This window comes from Elgaria multicarinata, chromosome 7 (assembly GCF_023053635.1).
Source record: "Elgaria multicarinata webbii isolate HBS135686 ecotype San Diego chromosome 7, rElgMul1.1.pri, whole genome shotgun sequence".
NCBI lineage: Eukaryota > Metazoa > Chordata > Lepidosauria > Squamata > Anguidae > Elgaria > Elgaria multicarinata.
In genome coordinates, this window is record NC_086177.1 from 117,087,513 (window position 1) to 117,111,510 (window position 23,998).

A 23,998-nucleotide genomic window follows, 5' to 3' on the forward strand; every position below is an offset into this window, starting at 1 on the left:
TTGAGGTTTCTAACTTTAACAGAAAAAAAGTTGTATACTTTTTTAGCTTAATGCAAGCCTATGGGGGGGGAACGGAGCTCCGATCCGGATCCGGAGCTCCGCAGCGGACATAGGCAGAGCGGGGGCGGGGCAGAGCGGGCCGATCCGCAAATTGCGGATCTGGAAGAGAAGCGGAGCGGGGGGTCTGTGCACACCCCTAGTTGAATGCATTATTAAATATAAAAGTAGTAAGCATAAAGAATGACAAGCCCTGCTGAAAAAGAATCAGCATGGCTTCCATGAAGGCAAGTCCTGTCTCACTAACCTTTTAGAGTACTTTGAGAGTGCCAATAACATGTAGAGAGGGGTGATCCGGTAGTTATTTATTTATTTATTTATTTATTGCATTTCTATACCACCCAGTAGCCGAAGCTCTCTGGGCGGTTTACAAAATTAAGACAATTCAAAACAAAACAAAGTATAAAACCATAATATAAAATACAATATAAAATATTGTTTACATGGGCCATTTCTACACCTGCCTTTTCCCCTGGGATCATCCCTGTACAGCCAAATGACACACAGGGGATCCCGGGAGCAGGCAGGGGCAATCCCTCCATTTGCCTGGGATAATCCTTAGGTGCAGAAAGGCCATGGACTTCCAAAAGGCTTTTGATGAAGTCCCTCACCAAAGACTCCTGAGCAAACTTAGCAATCATGGAAAAAGAGGAGAAAGAATGGAAAGCAGAGAGTAGGAATAAATGGAAAATTCTCCCAATAGAGGGATATAAATAGTGAGGGGAGGTGTAGTAGGGTCAATGCTTTTCAACTTGTTCATAATTGACCCGGAATTAGGAGTGATCAGTAAAGTGGCCAAGTTTGCTGCTGAAACAAAATTATTTAGGGTTGTTAAGACAAAAAGGGATTGTGAGGAGTTCCAAAAGGATCTATCCAAACTGGACATCCAAATGGCAAATGCGGTTCAGTGTAAGCAAGTGTAAAGTGATGGACATTTGGGCGAAAAAAACCCTACTTCAAGTATATACTAATGGCATAAGAACTAGTGGTGAAGGGCCCCCAGAAAGAGCTCTCGATGAAAATATCATCCTAGTGTGCAGCTGATGTACAAAAGGAAAACTTCATGTTAGGCAGAATTAGAAAAAGAATTGAGAATAAAACTGCCAATATCATACTGGCCTTATTTATTTATTTATATTTATTTATTTATTACATTTTTATACCGCCCAATAGCCGAAGCTCTCTGGGCGGTTCACAAAAATTAAAATCATCATAAAACAACCAACAAGTTAAAAATACAAATACAAAATACAATATAAAAAGCACAACCAGGATAAAACCACGCAGCAAAATTGATATAAGGTTAAAATACAGAGTTAAAACAGTATAATTTAAATTTAAGTTAAAATTAAGTGTTAAAATACTGAGTGAATAAAAAGGTCTTCAGCTGGCGACGAAAGGAGTACAGTGTAGGCGCCAGGCGGACCTCTCTGGGGAGCTCATTCCACAACCGGGGTGCCACAGCGGAGAAAGCCCTCCTCCTAGTAGCCACCTGCCTCACTTCCTTTGGCAGGGGCTCACGGAGAAGGGCCCCTGTAGATGATCTTAAGGTCCGGGTAGGTACATATGGGAGGAGGCGTTCCTTCAAATAACCTGGCCCCAAACCGTTTAGGGCTTTAAATGTCAATACCAGCACTTTGAATCGGGCCCGGACCTGGACTGGCAGCCAATGAAGTTGTAAAAGGACTGGCGTAATGTGATCTCGCCAGCCAGTCCCTGTTAGTAAACGGGCTGCCCTGTTTTGTACCAGCTGAAGCTTCCGGACCGTTTTCAAAGGCAGCCCCACGTATAACGCATTGCAGTAATCCAAACGAGAGGTTATCAGAGCATGGATAACTGTAGCTAGGCTATCACTGTCCAGATAAGGGCGCAGTTGGTATATCAGCCTAAGCTGATAAAAGGTGCTCTTTGCCACTGAGTTCACCTGTGCCTCAAGTGACAGTTCTGGATCGAAGAGCACCCCCAAACTACGGACCCGATCCTTTAGGGAGAGTGCAACCCCGTCCAGGACAGGGCAAACATCACCTCGCCGGACAAATGAACCACCCGCTAACAGTACCTCCGTCTTGTCTGGATTGAGTCTCAGTTTGTTAGCCCTCATCCAGTCCATTACCGTGCCCAGGCACTGGTTCAGAACAGTCACTGCCTCACCTGGGTTTGATGAAAAGGAAAGGTAGAGCTGGGTGTCATCCGCATATTGATGACACCTCAGTCCACATCTCCGGATAACCTCCCCCAGCGGCTTCATGTATATGTTAAACAGCATAGGGGATAAAATAGAGCCCTGCGGAACCCCATGGCTTAGGAGCCACGGCACAGAGCAATAATCCCCCAGCACCACCTTCTGGAATCGGCCATCCAAGTAGGAGCGGAACCACTGCAACGCAGTACCTCCAACTCCCAGCTCAGACAACCTATCCAGAAGGATACCATGGTCGATGGTATCGAAGGCCGCTGAGAGGTCTAGGAGAACCAACAGGGTCGCACTCCCCCTGTCTCTCTCCCGACAGAGGTCATCCCACAGGGCGACCAAGGCAGTTTCCGTTCCAAAACCAGGCCTGAAACCCGATTGAAATGGATCTAGATAATCCGTTTCATTCAAGAGTGCCTGGAGTTGTCCTGCAACCACCCGCTCAAGCACCTTGCCCAGGAAAGGGATATTAGCCACCGGCCTGTAGTTGTTAACATCTTCCGGGTCCAGATTAGGCTTCTTCAGGAGTGGTCTAATTACCGCCTCTTTTAAAGAGGCCGGCACCACTCCCTCTCTCAAGGAGGCATTTACAACCTCCTGGACCCAGCCGGCGATCCCCTCCTTATTTGATGTAATGAGCCACGAGGGGCAAGGGTCAAGCACACAGGTGGTCGACCGGACTTGGCCAAGCACCTTGTCCACATCCTATATGTAAATCTATCGTGTGGCCATACTTAGAATACTGTGACAGTTTTGGTCACCATATCATATATAACATATATATTGTAGAGCTTACAACAGCTAGGATTGTGTCGCTTGGAAAAATGGAGAATAAGGGGAAACATGATAGAGGTGTACAAAATTATCCATTTTGGTGAGGGTGTGTGTGGATTGGGAGACATTTTTCTTCCTCTCTCATAATATTAAATCCCATGAAGCTGATTGGTGGGAGATTCGAGATAGAAAAATGGAAGTACTTCTTCACACAGCACATAATTAAATGATGGAATTCGCTACCGCTAGACATAACCACGACCACCCATTTTTTAGGGCTTTAAAAGGGGATTATACAAATTTCTGGAGGTGAAGGCTCTCAATGGCTACTAGTCCTGATGGCTGCATGCTACCACCAGTATCAGTTGCAGTATGCCTATGTTGTACTCCAGTTGCTGGGAAACAGGTGGGAAGGTGCTGTGTCACGTGTGTCCTGCTTGTAGGTTCCTGGTCAACAGCTGGACTAGATGGACGCTTTGTCTCATCCAGTAGGACTCTTCTGTCCTTATGCTAATATTTTTCTCCTGTTTCCTCTGCGGGCTTTGCTGATTTTATGTATGTGACTTTATTGCTTCTTAGGTATTCTGCTTTGTTTTCATTGACAGTTTTAAACTGCCTTGAAGCCAATCCTAATGAGGCAGTGTTGTGTAAATTCACCTGAATTAAACTCCAGATATGTCCATTTCCTCCCTGTGCCCCCTCCCCCCTCCATTTTCCTTTTGTAATTTCTGGAACACTCTGTTCCAGGGAGCAGTAACACATACTAGCTGAGGTTTGGCAGGGCTCCAAGGCAATCACAAGCTGCTACATTGTATCCCTTTGAGCCCACAACCACGCACCTGTACTCAATTGCGTCACAGTCGCTCTAGCCCACACTCAGCTAAAAGTGGGCTAGATGGAACAACTATTAGGTGGATCCACAGCTGGCTACAGAATCGGACTCAAAGAGTATTTATCAATGGAACCTTCTCAAACTGGGGAGAGGCAACGAGTGGGGTGCCGCAGGGCTCAGTCCTGGGCCCAGTGCTCTTCAACATTTTTATTAATGATTTGGACGAGGAGGTGCAGGGAACACTGATCAAATTTGCAGATGACACAAAATTGGGTGGGATAGCTAATACCCTGGAAGACAGAAACAAACTTCAAAGTGATCTTGATAGGCTGGAGTGCTGGGCTGAAAACAACAGAAAGAAATTTAATAGGGATAAATGCCAAGTTCTACATTTAGGAAATAGAAACCAAAGGCACAGTTACAAGATGGGGGATACGTGGCTCAGCAATACTACAAATGAGAAGGATCTTGGAATTGTTGTAGATTGCAAGCTGAATATGAGCCAGCAGGGCAATATGGCTGCAAGAAAGGCCAATGCTATTTTGGGCTGTATTAATAGAAGTATAGCTTCCAAATCACGTGAGGTACTGGTTCCTCTCTATTCGGCCCTGGTTAGGCCTCATCTAGAGTATTGCACCCAGTTCTGGGCTCCACTATTCAAGAAGCATGCAGACAAACATGCCCTTCAGAGGAGGGCAACCGGGATGATCAGAGGTCTAGAAACAAGCACTATGAAGAGAGACTGAAGGAACTGGGCACATTTAGTCTAGAGGATTGAGGGGAGACATGATAGCACTCTTCAAATACTTAAAAGGTTGTCACACAGAGGAGGGCCAGGATCTCTTCTCGATCCTCCCAGAGTGCAGGACATGGAATAATGGGCTCAAGATAAAGGAAGCTAGATTCTGGCTGGACATCAGGAAAAACCTCCTGACTGTTAGAGCAGTACGACAATGGAATCAGTTACCGAGGGAGGTTGTGGGCTCTCCCACACTAGAGGCATCCAAGAGGCAGCTGGACAGCCATCTGTCAGGGATGCTTTAGGGTGGATTCCTGCATTGAGCAGGGGGTTGGACTCAATGGCCTTGTAGGCCCCTTCCAACTCTGCTATTCTGTGATTCTATGATTACCCAAGTTTGTGTAACAAGTCTTGTTTGGCTGCACATCAAAGAAACTTTCTGACAGCATGATTTAGATGCATAAAAATCATCTATGGGGGTCCAACCTCATACAATATTGGCAGAAATAAATTCCTGGGATGCTCAAAAGGGGGGTGCACACTGGAAAAATGGCTATGGTGAACACATATCCTCCCACAGTTCCAACGCCACCTAAACATCATAGGTCAGTTTCTAATGACACTGACCAGTTAAACCCAGCCAAGTCCTTATGACTGCCCCCTAGGTACATCGCCTTATTAGGAAGCGGGCTACATGCAGGAAAGCAGGTAATACTAGCGCAAAGCACACCTGGGAACAGGTCGATTGCACACATGGCAATGGCGACGGCCAGGTATTTTCAGCTGCAATTCTCCTTCTGACCACTGCATGGAGGTGTTCTGCCCAGACTTGAGTGACATGATGGGTGATGCGGGCCAATGGGATGTGGGCTAATGACATGTAACATCTGGATGTATATAAGCTATTGTCTTGCCCCGGCGCGGGGTGACCCTGATTCAGCAGCGTGAGCACCAGGAGGTCACCTTATTTTCAAGAATAAAAGTTGTTAACCCAACACTTTGTCTGTGATCTTTTGCAAGTGTACCAAAATTGGATATTAGATTGCACTTGAAGGAAAATTAGCATATTTTTGCAACAGCAGGACATAAATGCCCTAAACTAATGATATAGAAAGTTATGGAATGATGGCCATGATTTATGCAGTACATGCTGGGGTAAAGCTGGCTTTGCAGTGGTAGTCCCCAAGGCAACCCTAATGCATAATCCTGTGTTAAGTTGGACACATTCTGGGTTGTGTGCAGCTCGACCAAAAAAGAGATTTCTCTCTCTTCTTCAGCAATGGTATTGTTGCTTTGTCCAACCAGGGTACCACCATATTTCCTGCTCTGAAGCCCTCCTTATATGACAGCAGAGAATTCCCCAACCCACAGCAATTTGATCCTGCGCATTTCCTGGATGAAAAGGGATCTTTGAGGAAGAGTGAATTCTTCATTCCTTTTTCCACAGGTAAACGTGTTGTAGACTCTCTTGTCTCTATCAAGTCCAGACACTCTTGAATTAAACTGATTATCTAGATGTGTTTCAATCAAGCTTCAGGCATGGTTTTGAAATGGAAACTGTGTGGGATGAACTTTACCATGGGGAGTGAAAGCCTACTGATTATTTTGGAGGTTTTGATACCATTGACCACAGTACCCTTAGAATCATAGAATCATAGAATAGCAGAGTTGGAAGGGGCCTACAAGGCCATTGAGTCCAACCCCCTGCTCAATGCAGGAATCCACCCTAAAGCATCCCTGACAGATGCTAGTCCAGCTGCCTCTTGAATGCCTCTAGTGTGGGAGAGCCCACAACCTCCCTAGGTAACTGATTCCATTGTCGAACTGCTCTAACAGTCAGGAAGTTTTCCCTGATGTCCAGCTGGAATCTGGCTTCCTTTAACTTGAGCCCGTTATTCCATGTCCTGCACTCTGGGAGGATCGAGAAGAGATCCTGGCCCTCTGTGTGACAACCTTTTAAGTATGTGAAGAGTGCTATCATGTCTTCCCTCAATCTTCTCTTCTCCAGGCTAAACATGCCCAGTACTTTCAGTGTCTCTTCATAGGGCTTTGTTTCCAGACCCCTGATCATCCTGGTTGCCCTCCTCTGAACATGCTCCAGCTTGTCTGCGTCATTCCTGAATTGTGGAGCCCAGAACTGGGTGCAATACTCTAGATGAGGCCTAACCAGGGCCGAATAGAGAGGAACCAGGACCTCATGTGATTTGGAAGCTATACTTCTATTAATGCAGCCCAAAATAGTATTGGCCTTTCTTGCAGCCATACCGCACTGCTGGCTCATATTCAGCTTGCAATCTACAACAATTCCAAGGTCCTTATCCCCCATCTTGTAACTGTGCATTTGGTTTCTATTTCCTAAATGTAGAACTTGGCATTTATCCCTATTAAATGTATTTATTTATTTATTTTATTTATTTATTACATTTTTATACCGCCTAATAGCCGAAGCTCTCTGGGCGGTTCACAAAAATTAAAACCATCATAAAACAATGAACATGTTAAAAACACAAATACAAAATACAGTATAAAAAGCACAACCAGGATAAAACCACGCAGCAAAATTGATATAACTTTAAAATACAGAGTTAAAACAGTATAATTTAAGTTTAAGTTAAAATTAAGTGTTAAAATACTGAGTGAATAAAAAGGTCTTCGTGTTGTTTGCAGCCTAGCACTCCAGCCTATCAAGATCACTTTGAAGTTTGTTTCTGTCTTCCAGGGTATTAGCTATCCCACCCAATTTGGTGCCATCTGCAAATTTGATAAGCGTTCCCTGCACCTCCTCGTCCAAATCATTAATAAAAATGTTGAAGAGCACTGGGTCCAGGACTGAGCCCTGCGGCACCCCACTTGTTGCCTCTCCCCAGTTTGAGAAGTTTCCATTGATAAGCACTCTTTGAGTCCGATTCTGTAGCCAACTGTGAATCCACCTAATAGTTGTTCCATCTAGCCCACTTTTAGCTAGTTTGTTAATCAGAATATCATGGGGCACTTTGTCAAAAGCTTTGCTGAAGTCAAGATATATGACGTCCACAGCATTCCCAAAGGGAGGTTACCTTATCAAAAAATGAGATCAAATTAGTCTGACAGGACTTGTTCTTGAAAAATCCATGTTGGCTTCTATTGATCACCACATTGATTTCAAGGTGTTTACAGATTGACTTCTTTATAATCTGCTCCAGAATTTTCCCAGGGATGGATGTCAGACTGACTGGTCTGTAGTTCCCAAGTTCCTCCTTTTTGCCCTTTTTGAAGATAGGGACAACGTTAGCTCTCCTCCAGTCATCCGGCACCTCACCCGTCTTCCATGATTTTGCAAAGATAATAGACAAAGGTTCTGAGAGTTCTTCCATTAGCTCCTTCATTACTCTAGGATGCAGTTCATCAGGCCCTGGAGATTTGAACTCATTCAAGGAAATTAGTTGTTCTTTGACCATTTGTTTATCAATCTCAAACTGTAATCCTGCCCCCTCAACTTCTGCTTCACTTTTTCCAGGGGGCTCATAGACCCGCTTTTGGGAGAAGACTGAGGCAAAGTAGGAACTGAGCACTTCAGCCTTTTCTTTGTCATCTGTTATCAATTTGCCATCCTCATTAAGCAGTTGAACCACCATTTCTTTCCTCTGTCTTTTACTAGTCACGTATCAGAAGAAAGACTTATTATTGCTTTTAGCATCTCTCGCTAATCTCAGCTCATTGTGAGCTTTAGCCTTCCTGACGCCATTTCGGCACTTCTGCGCCACCTGTCTGTACTCTTCTTTTGTAACCTGGACTTCCTTCCACTTCCTATATGCATCCCTTTTTGTTTTCAGGTCATCTCTTTTTTTTTTTAACTTTTTTTAATTTATTTTCTACACTATACAAACATACAACATTACAACAATAATAATAATAATAAAAAGAAAAACATCAAACAACTGCTACATACATATTGAATAAATGTTGAGTACATATATGTTGAATAAGTATTACCTATACATTATCCTACTACAACATCATCATTCTTAACATAAACGTGCACCCCCCACCTCGGGATCTATTCCTGAGTCCAAAATCTGATCATTTCTTCTACTGGCGGTTTCCCACTTCCCTTAGTAAACACAAATATTAGGAACTGTTTCCAGATTCCTTCAAACTCATTTATTTTAGTTACGCCTTTTCTCCACTTAATATTACATGTCAGTTTATCATTAATGGCTATATCCCATACTTCTTTGTACCATTCTTCAATAGAATATTCCCCTTGAATCTTCCAGTTCCTAGCTACCATCAATCGTGCTGCAACCAGCAAACTCGATATCAGCTCTATAGTTTCTTTTCCACACTTTATATCTTCAAATAGTGACAGCAATGCAATCTTTGGCGTTTGTTCTATTTTCATTCCCACTATTTCTTCAATTTCTGAAAACACCATCTTCCATAATCTTTGTACATATTTGCATTGCCACCACATATTATTATTATTATTATTATTATTTATTTATATAGCACCATCAATGTACATGGTGCTGTACAGATAACACAGTACATAGCAAGACCCTGCCGCATAGGCTTACAATCTAATAAGTTGTAGTTAACAATAAAGAGGGAAGGAGAATGCAAACAGGCACAGGGAAGTGTAAACAGGCACCGGGTAGGGTAAAGCTAATAGTATAGAGTCAGAACAAACTCAATATTTGAAGGCTATAGGGAAAAGAAAAGTTTTTAGCTGAGTTTTAAAAGCAGTGATTGAGTTTGTAGTTCTCAAGTGTTCTGGAAGAGCGTTCCAGGCGTAAGGGGCAGCAGAAGAAAAAGGACGAAGCCGAGTAAGGGAAGTGGAGGTCCTTGGGCAGGCGAGAAGCATGGCATCAGAGGAGCGGAGAGCCCGGGCGGGGCGATAGTGTGAGATGAGAGAGGAGAGATAGGGAGGAGCTAGACCGTGAAGAGCCTTGAAGGTCAGCAGGAGAAGTTTATATTGGATTCTGGAGTGAATTGGAAGCCAATGAAGAGATTTCAGAAGTGGAGTGACATGGTCAGAGCGGCGGGCCAGGAAGATGATCTTAGCGGCAGAGTGGTGGACAGAGACCAGCGGACTGATGTGAGACGAAGGAAGGCCAGAGAGAAGAAGGTTGCAGTAGTCCAGCCGAGAGATAACCAGTGCGTGAACGAGAGTCTTGGCAGAAGAGACAGACAAAAATGGTCGAATCCTGGCAATATTATATAGGAAGAAACGACAGGATTTAGCTACAGCCTCGATGTGAGGAGTAAAGGAGAGCGAGGAGTCAAATATAAAGCCAAGACTACGAGCTTCCTTGACCGGAGTAAGCGTGACATCGTTGACAGTAAGAGAGAATGAGAGGTGAGGAGAAGGTTTAGGAGGAAAAACAAGCAATTCAGTCTTTGCCATGTTAAGTTTCAAACGACGATGAAGCAGCCAGGCTGAGATATCTGAAAGACATGCTGAGATACGATCGTGAACATCTGGAGAAAGTTCCGGAGATGAAAGATATAATTGTGTATCATCGGCATACAGGTGATATTGGAGGCCGTGAGATTGAATAAGCTTGCCCAAGGGCAGCATGTATAGAGAGAACAACAACGGGCCAAGCACCGAGCCTTGCGGAACCCCAACTGAAAGGGGAAAAGAGGAGGACGAGCTGCCATTAGCCGACACGCTGAAAGAGCGACCCTCTAGATAGGAGGCGAACCAGTTATAGACAGAGCCACAGAGTCCAAGGTCATGGAGGGAATCTAAGAGAAGATCGTGATCAACCGTGTCAAAGGCTGCGGTTAGATCAAGGAGAATAAGAATGGAATAATGGCCTTTAGACTTGGCAGTAAGGAGATCATTGGTGATCTTGGTAAGGGCTGTTTCAGTGGAATGCAAAGGACGGAAGCCAGATTGAAAGGGATCCAGAGCAGAGTTATTAGAGAGAAAGTCAAGACAACGAGAGTAGACCAGACGTTCCAGGATCTTTGAGACAAAGGGCAGGAGGGAGACAGGTCGGTAGTTAGACAGTGATAGTCGATCAAGAGTGGGTTTTTTGAGAATGGGAGAGACTGTAGCATGTTTAAAAGCAGAAGGAAATGAACCAGAGGACAGAGAAGAATTAATGATGTGAAGCAAGGACGGGAGAATAGCGGGGATAAGATTAATAAAGACGCGAGAGGGAATCGGATCACGGGAACAAGTGGATGGCTTCGATGAGCGCAGTATTTTAGACAGTTCATCAGCTGAGACCGAAGGGAACGCCGAGAGAGTTGAAGGAGGAACTGACAGGTGAGGGGCAGGAGCTGGAAGCGGAGCAGAGTTGGCTAGATCTGAGCGTATAGTTTGGATTTTAGCATTGAAGAAAGAGGCAAAGTCGTTGGCAGACAGAGAGGCGGGGAGAGATGGCGGATTAGGCTTCAGAAGAGAATTGAAGGACGCGAAGAGCCGCTGAGGGTGCTTAGCATTTGACTGGATCAACGTTGAGTAGTGCTGCTGTTTGGCCAGTGAAATGGCAGAAGAGAAGGAGGAGAGAACAAATTTGTAGTGGACAAAGTCCGCCCAGTTCTTGGTCTTACGCCACAGGCGTTCGGCTGCCCGGGAACAAGAGCGAAGGTAGCGGAGGAAAGAGGTGAGCCACGGTTGGGGTTGAGAGGGGCGAACTATCCGAGTTGTAGATGGAGCAAGATTATCAAGAGTTGAAGATAAGGAGGAGTTAAAGGAGGAGACGGCTGAGTCCAAGGAGACGGCTGTGTAGACAGAAGGGAGAGAGGAGGCTAAAGACTGAGAAAAAGCCTCGTAGTTGATAGAATGCAGGTCACGACAAGGGCGTGAAGCGGGACGTGAAGGAGGGGGATTGTGAGTGATATTGAAAGAGACTAGATGATGATCTGACAGAGGAAAGTCAGCAATAGAAAAGTCCAGGACAGAGCAGTTCCGAGTGAGGACAAGATCCAGACAGTGTCCAAGGGAATGAGTGGGTGCTTCAGAGCAGAGCTTAAGATCGTAAGAGGAAGATAAGGAGCGAAATCGTAGAGCTGCAGCATCGTGAGGGTCATCCACATGGATATTGAAGTCACCCAAGATCAGAGTAGGAGAGTTGTCAGAGAGGAGAAAGGACAGCCACGAGTCGAGATCAGAGAGAAATTTAGAGGATGAGCCAGGGGGGCGGTAGAGAACTGCAACACGCAGTCGCAGCGGAGTGAAGAGTCTCACCACATGTGCCTCAAAGGAGGAGAAGCAGTGTGAAGGTGGAATGGAAAGAGGTTGGAACTGGCACAAACTCGATAATAAAAGACCCACACCACCACCTCGACCCTCTGGGCGACTCGAGTGAGAGAAAGAGAGTCCTCCAAGAGAGAGGGCAGCAGAGGTGGCGGTATCATGGGCAGGAAGCCAGGTTTCAGTAAGAGCAAGGAGGTGGAGAGATCTAGAGAAGAACAAGTCCTGGATGACAGGGGCCTTGGAAGCAATAGAGCGACAGTTCCATAAGGAGCATGAGAAAGGCAGCTGTGAGGGGGGGAGACACCGAATAGGAACTAAGTTGGGAGAGATGAGCTTGGAGCGAGCCATAGGGAACAGATATGAGGAGAAAGGAATTAGGAGAAGAAATGGGGAGAGAGATAGCAAGTAGGCAGGGAAGTAAGACATGCGCAGGACGGGATTAGCCAGAGCTAGCCTGGCCAAGACCAGTGTTAGCAAGCAAGAAGGTAGGTATAGTGAAGTGCAAACAGCTGGGGTATGTTACGGCAGTCACATTGCCAGACTAATAACCTGACAGTGCAGGAGAGCATGTCTTGTAGCAGAGGTGGTGAAGACCGGTCCGGGGCTGGGGTTCTACCTCTGAGGTAAGGAGTTCTGCTTGGCGGCTTCACGCCCACGGCTGAGAGCCACAGGCCGAGAGCCCTTGTGCTCGCGCCGAAGGCTCGCGCCTCCAGCAAGCTGGAGACTCAAGTACCTGGAAGAGGCGAAGCACAGTCTCAAATTCAAAGTCACAGTGGCCAATCACAGTTCCCCAATAATCAGCTTCCCTGCTAGGCTGCTAGGCTTAATTGCATGTGCTCAGTTAACTGCTTCTCTGCCAACTGGAGACTCAAGTACCTGGAAGAGGCGAAGCACAGTCTCAAATTCAAAGTCACAGTGGCCAATCACAGTAAATACGTTCCTTTTTCCCCACAACCTCTCCAACAATTTGCTGAATGCTGATCATTTATCTTATTCAATCTAATCGGGGTTAGGTACCACCTCCACAAAATTTTAAAATAGTTCTCCTTTATTCTCACTGATAAACTTCTCAACACTCTTTGTTTCCATAGTCCCTCACAACTCTGTCGCCCTATTTGTACCTTCAAATCTGACTCCCATACCATTTTCTCTGAGTTCTCTCTAAACTCCTTTTCTTACAATATTTTATATATTTCACTCATTAACCCTTTTAAAACTATACTACCTCCTTTACCTTTTTCCTTATTTGCTATTAACTCTTCAAACTTCGTCATCTTTCTGCAAACTCTATTATCTTTAATCCACTTTTTATTCCATTGTTCTAATTGCCCATATTCTAACCAAGATAATTTTTTCTCCTTTAACAATTTTTCCATATCCTCTCTTGTTTTTATATCTCTTAACCAATCCTTTAGTTTCATTTTACTTTTCTCTTTTAATATTTTACATAATCTACCCTTCAGATCCTCTGGGAAATTCTTTAACATTATTATCGGTGCTAAGGGAGAGTTGCTTGGAAGCAGCTTCCCTTTAAATTTACTCCAAATTTCCCATTGAGTTCTCTGGAGTGGATTATCTATACTTCCAACCCACTTTCTCCCTCCATCTTTAAAAAATACATTATCCAAACTCATCTCTACATTACTTATAGTTTTTTCTTCCATCCAATATAAATCTCCTACTCCTATAATTGCTTCTACAATATGTCTTAATCTATTTGCTGCGTAGTATAATTTTATATTTGGGAGACCCAATCCACCCTTTTTTTGGCTTAGATACCAATTATTTTTATTCACTCTTGCTCTCTTTTCTCCATTACAATATTTATTAATAATATTTTGCCAGCTTTTTATCTCAGTTTCTGATATTTTTATTGGTAACATCCTAAACACAAAATTAATTTTAGCTAAGATCTTCATTTTTATTAAGGCTATTCTTCCAAACCAAGATAAATTTAATCTTTTATATTTCTCCAATTTCTCCAATACCTCTTTCTTTAACCTCGTTAAATTCTCTTTTTCAAGATTCTCTAAATTTTTTGTAATTTTAATTCCCAAATATTTAATCTCCTCCTTAACTCTCATTTCTATTCCCTTATGTTCCCATTCCTTTTCTTCCTTCTTAGTATAATTAAACAACATCATCTCTGATTTAGACCAATTTATTCTTAACCCTGTAATTTCTTCAAATTCCCTCAACTGATATTTAATTCTTTCTATTTTTCTTATTGGGTTCTTAATGGTCAATAAAGTGTGATCCGCAAACATATTTAACTTTATTTCCCTTACCTCTCCAATTCCTTCTAACTCTTCATCCTCCCTTAGTGCCTTCGCCAATACTTCCATAACCATTACAAACAGGACCGGCGAGAGCGGACATCCTTGTCTTGTACCTCTGGCTAGTCGTATCTTTTCAGTGAGTCCATCGTTTACCACCACTACAGCTGTGTTTTGGGAATATAACTGTTCTATTATGTTTTTAAATTTATTTCCAAATCCCAATTTATCTACAATAATCTTTAATGCCTGCCAGCTCACACAATCAAAGGCCTTAAAACTATCCAATGCCATAATTCCTGCCTTGATATTTGATTTTTTTATTACATTTATTACATTTAAAACTCTTCCCACTAAACTGCATCTTCCTTCCTGCCACAAATCCACATTGATCTTCTCCTATATATTCTGATATACATTTATTTAACCGTTTAGCCATAATAGATGAGAAAATTTTGGCATCCTGATTTATTAACGAGATAGGTCTATAAGAATCAGGACTAGTCAGGTCTTTATCTGGTTTTGGAATTAGAATTATCAATGAATGTTCCCATGTTTCAGGTATCTTCTCTCCTGATAATATCCTATTGTAGAGTTTCAATAACTTTGGAACTAAAAATTCTTTAAAAACTTTATAATATTCTGGTCCTAAACCATCTGCTCCCAGTGATTTACCAACTTTCAAATTATCAATAACATCTTCAACTTCTCTTTGGGTTATTACCTTCTCCATTAACTCTTTATATTCTGGTTTTATTCCACTCTTTATAAACCTTCCAATATATTCCTCCACCTTTTCTTGTTGTATTTCTTTACCTTTATATAGTTCCTGATAAAATTCCTGGAAAATTTTTATTTTATCTTTCATTATATGACAATAATTCCCTCGATTATCCTTCAATACTTCTATCCCATTCCTCCCTTTTTCTTTTTGTGTGAGCCTGGCAAGCAACCTAGAATTCTTATTACTGTTTTCAAAATATTCCCTTTTCATATATATTAAATTCTTTTGAACCTCCTCTAAATTTAAATTTTCTAATTGTTTCTTATTAGCTTGTATTTCTACTAATTTATATTTGTTTTTACCTCGCCAATATTCTTCCTCCAAATTTCTAATTTCTATCTCTAACTTTTCCTGCTCTGCACATTGTTGTCTTTTTAAGCTACACGTCTCTCTAATACAAATTCCTCTTACTACAGCCTTCATGGTGTCCCAAACGACTGACCCAGCTGTTCCTCCCTTTTCATTAATTTCCCATGACTCCGACAATTCCTTCTGAATTTTCTCTACCACTTTATTATATTTCAGTATTTTTGTATTCAGCTTCCATCTATATGCCTCTTTATAGTTCTTCTTAACTGCAAATTCTAAACTTAACAAGGCATGATCAGTTACTTTTATTACCCCCATTTCCATTTTACAAATCTTTGTTGCAAAATCTTTTGAGACAAATATATAGTCTATCCTGGAGTATGTATGATGAACTGGGGAAAAATATGAAAACCCAGGCCTAATCCCATTGAGTAAACGCCAAGAATCTGAATAATCATTTTCTTTTACTAATTTATTCAATATAGTTATATTATTCCTCTTTTCAACATTAGTGGGATTCGACCTGTCCCATCTATTATCCATGACCATATTAAAATCCCCAGCTAATATAACATACCCCTCCTTGAATTCTTCTATTTCTTTAAATAACTTTATAAAAAACTCTCTATATCTCATTTGGGGCATACACATTAATTAACGTATATACCTTTCCTTCAATTTTACCTTTTAACATAAGATATCTGCCACTATCGTCCTTTTTTGTTTCTTCTAATATAAACCCACTTTTTTTTGAGATCAAAGTGGCCACTCCATTTTTTTTGACGTTCCTAATGACTTTTCATAATAAGCTAACCACTTTAATTTTATCATATTCGAATTCTCGGAGCCTTGGTGTGTTTCTTGCACCATTATAATATCCGATCCTTCTTTATTAAACATTTGTTCTATTCTCCTCCTTTTCACGACTGCCCCCAAACCTTTAACATTGAGTGTTGATACTTTTATCTTTTTATCCATATTCACCCTTCTGAAGTCTCTTCCGATCCCTTGTGCTCTGCAACTCAAATTTACTTACATAAAAACACAAACTCCATACAACTACCCCCCACCACCTTACCCCAACCCCTTCCCTCCTACCTTCCCCCCTCCCCACCCCCCCACTCTGATCCACCCCACATCCCCGTGAGTCTAATACTCCAGCCATTAACTTTAAAGGGAGGGGGGGAGGCAGTGCTGCACCTGGCCAGCAAGGTTTCCATGTTTAACATTTCTGTCTACAATTATCTCATAATATGATTAACAATTCTATTACACCCCAGATGTCCCAGCCTCATTCCCCCCCACCTGTTCCAGTCCCACTTGCTTCCCCATACAGACCCAGCCTCTTCAGCAACTCTTTACCTTGATCCAGTGAGGTTACTCTGTGTTCCCCCCTTCCATATGTAAATCTTAGAAAAACAGGATAACCCCACGAATACAGAATTTTGTTCTTCACTAATGTTTCAGTTATTGGTTTAATACTGCGTCTCCAGTTTAATGTGTGCTGAGACAGATCATTGTAAATTTGCACTGCTTTGCCTTTATACTGCAATTGGACCATAGATCTCAATTCTTTCATAACTTGCTCTTTTTTATAATAGTTACCAAATTTCACCAAAATGTCTCTAGTCCCTTTGTAGTTTTGCCCCCCCACATGGTGAACTCGATCTATATCCGATCCAACTATTTGTAGGTCAGGCATCAGCTCTTTGAACCAATTCAGGATATCTCTTAGATCTTCTCCTTGTGTCTGCTTTAGCTGTTTTATTCGACTAGATGATCGATGAGATTGGTCCTCCAAGGCTATCAGTCTTAATTCATAATCTTTAAATTGAATATTTGTTGATTTTTCAAAAGCCTCTTGCTTCTTCTGGTTCAAATCAGCTTTTGTCTCCAAATCTTTGATATTTTTTGAATTTTCAGCTGCCTTATCAGCCAGGACACGCATTTGTTGTCTAAAAACATCCATTTGCTGATCCATTTTTTAAAAAATAACCGTATTGTTCTCAGCAATCGCAGCTTTAATTTCCACTAAAGAGGGTGGCTGACTGCCAATTGCTTCTCCCCCTTCAGCCATGTTTTTTTCTTTTTTTGGCACTGTATCTAAGAAAACTGGGCCTGTATCTTCGTCCTCCTGTTCTCCTTCAGGGACTGTATTTTCCAGGTTGGAGAGGTTATGGTTAGATGGTTTCTTTTTTTGTGTGTTTAACCTTTTCCACTCCTTCCTAATTCTCCTTTTAATGTTAGACATAGGACACTTCTGGACAGGGCATAAATCTTTGAGTCCAGCTCACTTTCTTGGCAGTTTTTATTAGCTTATCTTCTGTGTGTTAAACACTCTTCCTTCTTCTCGGGGGGGGAATACATCAGATTCACAACAGCATTCACTAGAGGGGACCAGAACTAGTCATACACAGTCTATCAATGTCGCACTTCGCCCCCTCACCGAACGCTGCTATTTCTCCACCACCGCTCACCCCCCCTTCTCGCCAGCCGACGATAACTACAACAAACTGCTTTCCACTTTATAAAGCCAGTATTTCAGTCTTTTCCACTTTGAAATAGAAGATAAGAGGTGAGATTCGCTATAAATCAAGTCAGCATCTAACAAAAACAAACTCTCCGCTCCAACTGCGTCACAGAGCAGGCAACATTAGTTTCGCTTTGCACAGATGCTTATAAAAACATTCCGTACGGTCTCACCTTATCTCTTCAGCTTTTTCCAACACCGGCACGTTAAACAGTTAACATTCATAGTCCTTTCCCATCATTTACTCAAAGATTCATGCCCATTAAAATGGAGATAATTGCTTTTCCCGGCAAAGCCGGTTAGAGCCTCAGAAGAAACTCGCTGACTCCATGGCTGCCAAGCTCCGCTCCCCTTTTTTCAGGTCATCTCTAAGCTTTTTGTGGAGCCACATTGGTTTCCTCTGTTGTCTTCTATCTTTTCTCCTTGTTGGAATTGTTTGGAACTGTGCCTTTAAAATTTCATTTTTTAAATACTCCCACCCATCCTGCACTCCTTTTCTCATTAGGCTCACTTGCCCACCCCTTACTTATCATAGTTCTGAGTTTATTAAAATCAGATTTCCTAAAATCCAGAGTACATGTATGGCTACACTCAACTTTTGTCTCCTTCATAATCAAGATTTCAAGTATGACATGGTCACTTTCCCCCAGAGTTCCCGTAACTGCCACTTTATCCACTAAGTCATCCCTATTGGTCAATATCAAGTCAAGGATTGCCGATCCTCTAGTTCCTTCCTCCACTTTCTGTAGGAGAAAGTTATCACCCACACATGTCAGGAATTTCTTGGAAGGGCCGCTTTTGGCAGTACTGGTCTCCCAACAGATATCAGGGAAATTGTAGTCCCCCATCACTACTACATCACACTTCCTTGAAACACTGGCAATTTGCTTCTCAAAAGTTTCGTCCTCGTCTTCTCCTTGATTGGGTGGTTGGTACTAGACTCCAATTATCATGTTCTTTTTATTCCTTGCCCCATTTATTTTAATCCAGACGCTCTCGATGGGGCTCCCAGTTTGATCCGCCTGTATTTCTGTGCAGGGATAGGTATTTTTAACATGTAGTGCAACTCCACCTCCCTTTCTATTTCTTCTGTTCTTTTTGAACAAGTTATATCCTTCAATTGCTATATTCCAGTCATGGGAGTCATCCCACCAAGTTTCAGTTATACCTATCAAGTCATATTTGCCATCATGTAGTAAGAGTTCATGTTCGTTCTGTTTGTTTCCCATGCTCTGGGCATTAGTATATAGACATCGAAGACCATGTGTTTTATAGTCTGGCTTTGTTCCTACATTGTTGCGGACACTATTTTGGGGCGCTATTGGAGCTGCTCTCTGTACTGTGGTGCATTGGCCTTCATCCATTGTTGCCTCAAAGTTTACGTCTCCTGCCCCTGTAAGATTCAGTTTAAAGCCCTCCTGATCAAGTTCTTCATGCTGTGGCCGAACACATTCTTTCCAGCCCTTGTGAGGTGCAACCCATCCCTTGTCAGCAGTCCATGTTCCAAGTAGCGTAGCCTGTGGTCCCAGAATCCAAAACTCTCACGTCGGCACCACCTTTGTAGCCAATTGTTCATCTGGAGTATTTTTCTTTCCCTTTCTAATCTTCTTCCAAGAACCGGGAGGATGGATGAGAAAACTACCTGGGCCCCAAAGTTCTTCAGTTTCCTTCCCAGAGCTTCAAAGTCTGAAATGATTTCTTTGTAGCTCTGTTTGGCGAGGTAGGCTAGGTCTGCTTGGCGAGATAGGCTAGGTCTAGATAGTAGGGGTGTGCACGGACCCCCCAATCCACTTCGTGGCCCAATTAGGAAAATCTGCATCGGGCCCGATCCTCTACGCGCCGCTCCGCCCGTCTCCTGCTCCGCTCTGGCTTCACCGCCGTCACTATATGGACGGCGGCGCAAGATAAGCCACTCACCCACCCCGCCCCCTTACCTTCCTCCGTCGCGGGCTTCAATTGAGGCCCCGGTTGAAGCTGGAAGAGGCCTCGGCCTTCACTTCCGCCTTCACCCGGGGCCTCAATTGAAGCCCGCGACGGAGAAAGGTAAGCGTCCCTGCTCCCTTACCTGGTGCCGCTGCCACCGCCGCATGGATGGCGGCGCCGGCGGCACCAGGTAGGCCAGGCCCCCACCCCTGCCCCCGCCCCTTACCTTTCTCCATCGCGGGCTTCAATTGAGGCCCCAGTTGAAGCCGGAAGAGGCCTCGGCCTTCACTTCCGCCTTCAACTGGGGCCTCAATTGAAGCCCGCGACGGAGGAAGGAAAGCGTCCCTCCTCCCTGCTCCCTTACCTGGTGCTGCCACCTCTGCCGCCGCATGGATGGCGGCATCGGCAGCGCCAGATTAGTCCCCCTCCCCCCTACTTACCTGCAGGCGAAGCTCCGGATTGAGGTGATCCTCTTCGCCTCGATCCACAGCCCCCCTGACTCTCTTCGCCTCCGCCTTTTCTGGAGGCGAATTAGGCCGCCTCGCTCCTGCTTCTCTGAACCGAAGAGAAGCGGAGCACATCCCTACTAGATAGGCTGTCTGAGCTGGGAGTTCGAGGCACTGTACTGCAGTGGTTCTGCTCCTTCTTGGATGGCCAATTCCAGAAGATGGTGCTGGGGGAATATGCCGATGAAACCCAGCTCTACCTCTCCTTTTAATAAAATCTAGGTGAAAGACTGACTGCTCTGATTAAGTAATGGCAGCCATTTTATTTTCAGCATACATCTATCTGATGCACGACTGAGCGTGTGTCGTGCTGTGGGTGAAGCAGGGGTCTATATTGACTGTAATGGGATGAATAAATATTTAATAATATACATTATATTCTTTCAGATTTTTATTCTCTCAGCATTTTAAGAGTCTATAAATTTAATTTTAACTTTGCTGTTTTAAATTTGTATTTTAAATTTGTATTTCTTCACTGCTGCTGGCAGAAGTAAATTTCAGCAAGATTGGTGAAACATTTTCAATTTTATGAATGTTAGAATGACCTCCCCACCCAATTACTGCTTTATAATGGCAGAATGCAGAATGGACTGGATGAGGGCTCAATCCAGACAAGTTGGTGGTGCTGTTATCAGAGTGCTTTGCAGCTGGACAAGCATCTGTCGGGGATGCTCTAGGGTGGATTCCTGCATTGAGCAGGGGGTTGGACTCGATGGCCTTGTAGGCCCCTTCCAACTCTGCTATTCTATGATTCTATGATTCTATGATTTGTCTAAAGGATGAGGTTCATAGTTTGTGGGGTGCTCTTGAGTCCAGCATTGTCACTGGAGGCACAGGCAGAATCAGTGGCATAGAGCACCTTTTATCAGCTTAGGCTGATATAGTAACTGTGGTTAGTTACATTACATGTGGGGCTGCCTTTGAAACTTCAGCTTGTCCAAAATAGGGCAGTGCTGTTTTTTTTTTAACAGGAACTGGCAGATACGGTTATATAATGTCTGTGCTTTGTGGTCTGCTCTGGCTTCCAGTCCAGTTCTAAGGCCAAAGAGCTGAACGGCTTGGCTCTAGGTTCCATGAGAGATCGTCTCCTTCCTTATATACTTGCCTAGACCCTGAGATCATCCTCAGATACCCTTCTCTGGGTGGCCCCACCGAATGAGGTGATGAAGGTGGCTACTAAGGGGAGGACCTTTCCAGAGGCTCGCCTAGCACCAATATTGTGGTCCTTTCAGCACCAAGTGAAGACCTTTTTATTCTTTACTTTATTTATAGCATCCCTTTTTGCAGAAAAAAAGAGACAAGGCACAATAAAATCCAGATTAAGAACAAAATTGATTAAAAACACTATTAAAAATGCAGCAGTGAAAGAAATAAGCAAAAACATTCTATTTAAAATTCTTTCAGTCACAAATCAGCCGAAATTGCAAGGGTCTAAATAAAACCATCTTTGCCTACCGGCAGAATGACAACAAAGGAAGGGCCAAGCAATCCTCTCGCAGCGGGGGAGTTCCAGAGCCTGGCAGCAACCCCAGTGCGGGCTTCCTAGGCTGTTTCTACACCTGCCTTTTCCCTGGGATTGTCCCAGGATCCCAGTGCATCCAAATGACACACAGGGCATCCCAGTAGCAGACAGGGACGATCCCTCCATTTCCCTGGGAGAATCCTTAGGTGTAGAAAGAGCCATAATCACTCCAGCGTTTAAAATTTTACCTTGCAACATTGCTGTTTTTTTTACTTTAGTTTTATTCTGTTTTAAACGTGTAGTTTTTAATTACTTTTTAAATTGTTTTTACATTCAAGTGTTATTTTGTGAACTGCCCATAGAGCAAGGCTATTGAGTGTTATAGAAAAGTAAGATGAGAGAGAGAGAGAGAGAGAGAGAGAGAAATTGGTTTGGGGGGAAATCAGTCGTTATGCAATTTTTTAAAAACCCCTCAGGTTTATATTGCTTTTTTTTGTTTTGTTTTTTGTTTTTGTTTTCCAAGCAGAAAAATAGTAGCCCAAGGAACTCTGGGGAACTTGGGCTGAAGGCATTTGAACGTGGCCCGCATCATGGCCCCGTAGGAAAGGCAGCTGTAGTGCGCCTGGGGTTTCCCTCTTTGAAGCCCTGCATTTGACACCACCGAACCCTCCTTGTTGAAGTAATGAAGGAACTAACATACTTTACTCTCCCCCTTTCTGCTTGCAGGCAAGCGAGCCTGTGTTGGCAAGAGGCTGGCAAGCATGGCAATATTTGTCAGCCTGACGAGCATTCTGCAACATTTTACCCTGAAGCCACTGGTGTCTCCTGAGGATCTTGATTTGTCACCAGCGGCAGGATTTCTGACCACTGCCCCCAAACCCTACCAGCTCAGTGTTGCCTCTCGTTGAAGACCAGTGTAGTCATCACCATGACTCAGTTTTTGCTTGTGGGAAATGGCTTTTTCTGAACTTGCATCCATCTGCGACATAAAAAATCTTTTGTTATGTATATATTCCTGTCTTTTGAAATGTTACTGTATTTCATGATGGATACCACCAGAAAGGCAGCAATGTAAATGTTTATATAAAGAAATCACTATACTAGTAGTAAAGCTTTATTATTTCAACCTGTTAGACAAGTTCTTCGCCCTAGGGATGGGATCCAATCAGCCCCTAAGCACGAATCCACACTTCAGTGACAGAGGGTTCAAAAGCGCTTTTATTGATTATTAATCAAGGTCTGGTCTCTTGAAAGGCGAGCAGTCAGACAAAGACACAGGGAATTTGGTACAGCATTTGTAGCCTGCAAAGGGCAGTCCCTAGTAACAGCATGAACCAATCAGAACGTAACACTGGGGCATAATGGTCTTCTTAATCTTTGCTAAACAATCTCATTGCTCAACTGTAAACTAACCTTCGTGTTGGAGTCAGAGGCTCCTGTTTTTGGTAGGTAAGGCAGACACAAGGCGACACCCTTGCGTATGTGGCGTCTCGCTTGCTACATAATGGCTACGTCATAGTTTCCTCCAAAAATGGAGTCACTTATGCTAACATTCCCCCCTTTAAAGTATTTTAAAACTCAAGCTTATTTTGCTTATAAAATTTAACTTTAGTGCCCCCTAAATGTTGGGCTGAGTACTTAGGTTGCTCTGTGCTGGTTTCTTTGCCTGTGCTTCTGGCGGCTTCCGGTGCGCCAGAAAGCAGAGGGCTGTTGCTCTCAGCTTCGCCTGTGTCCTCTGAGCTTCCGGTACTCAGGGGAGGCAGAGGCTGATGGAAGGGATTTATTCTAGAACAATGTGTCCATTTATCAGCAGAATGACTTACAAGTACAATGCAGTAAGGACCTTCCCACTTTTCTCCTAATTTTTCAGGATTCCACCTTTTAAGCAGGACTTTATCACCAGGCTGGAACGGGTGGATGGGTCAGTCTAGGGGCAGTCTCTGGAAAAGTGCAGCGTAACGATGAAGCTGTAAAAGAGCAAACTGCAGGGCAATTACATATTCTCTGAGTAAATCATTCCCCAATTCCCACTTAATTTCTTCTTGCTCCCCCACTAAAACTCGAGGGGGAAAGCCAAACATTAGTTCAAAAGGAGACAATTTGAGACCTTTTCTGGGGGTCTTTCTGACTTTTGATAATGCAATTGGAAGTGCATCCACCCATTTCAAGGAGGTTTCTAATTGAATTTTTGCTAGGGTTTCTTTCAGGGTCCTATTCATTCTCTCTACCTGTCCACTAGACTGGGGTCTCCATGGGGTATGGAGGTGCCAGTCTATTTGTAGGGCTTTTGCCATGTTCTGCACTACCTGAGAAGTAAAATGGCTGCCTTGATCTGATTCTATAGTTTCAGGCAGGGAAAAGCAGGGGACCACCTCTTGTAAGAGTTTTTGCACCACAGTTTTTGCTTGACAATTGTGACAGGG

General features: G+C 43.4%; 1 protein-coding gene across 1 annotated transcript in view; it reads left to right on the forward strand.

Annotated features, from left to right (window-relative positions):
* LOC134401929 (cytochrome P450 2C31-like) overlaps positions 1-22,627 on the forward strand; it is a 39,163-nt gene extending 16,536 nt beyond the window's left edge. Inside the window, exons 8-9 of the mRNA XM_063131292.1 lie at positions 5,899-6,040; positions 22,302-22,627. Coding sequence (XP_062987362.1) covers positions 5,899-6,040; positions 22,302-22,483 — 324 coding nt within the window. The 3' untranslated portion in view covers positions 22,484-22,627. The remainder of the gene's footprint in view (positions 1-5,898; positions 6,041-22,301) is intronic.
* The last annotated feature ends 1,371 nt before the right edge of the window (positions 22,628-23,998 follow it).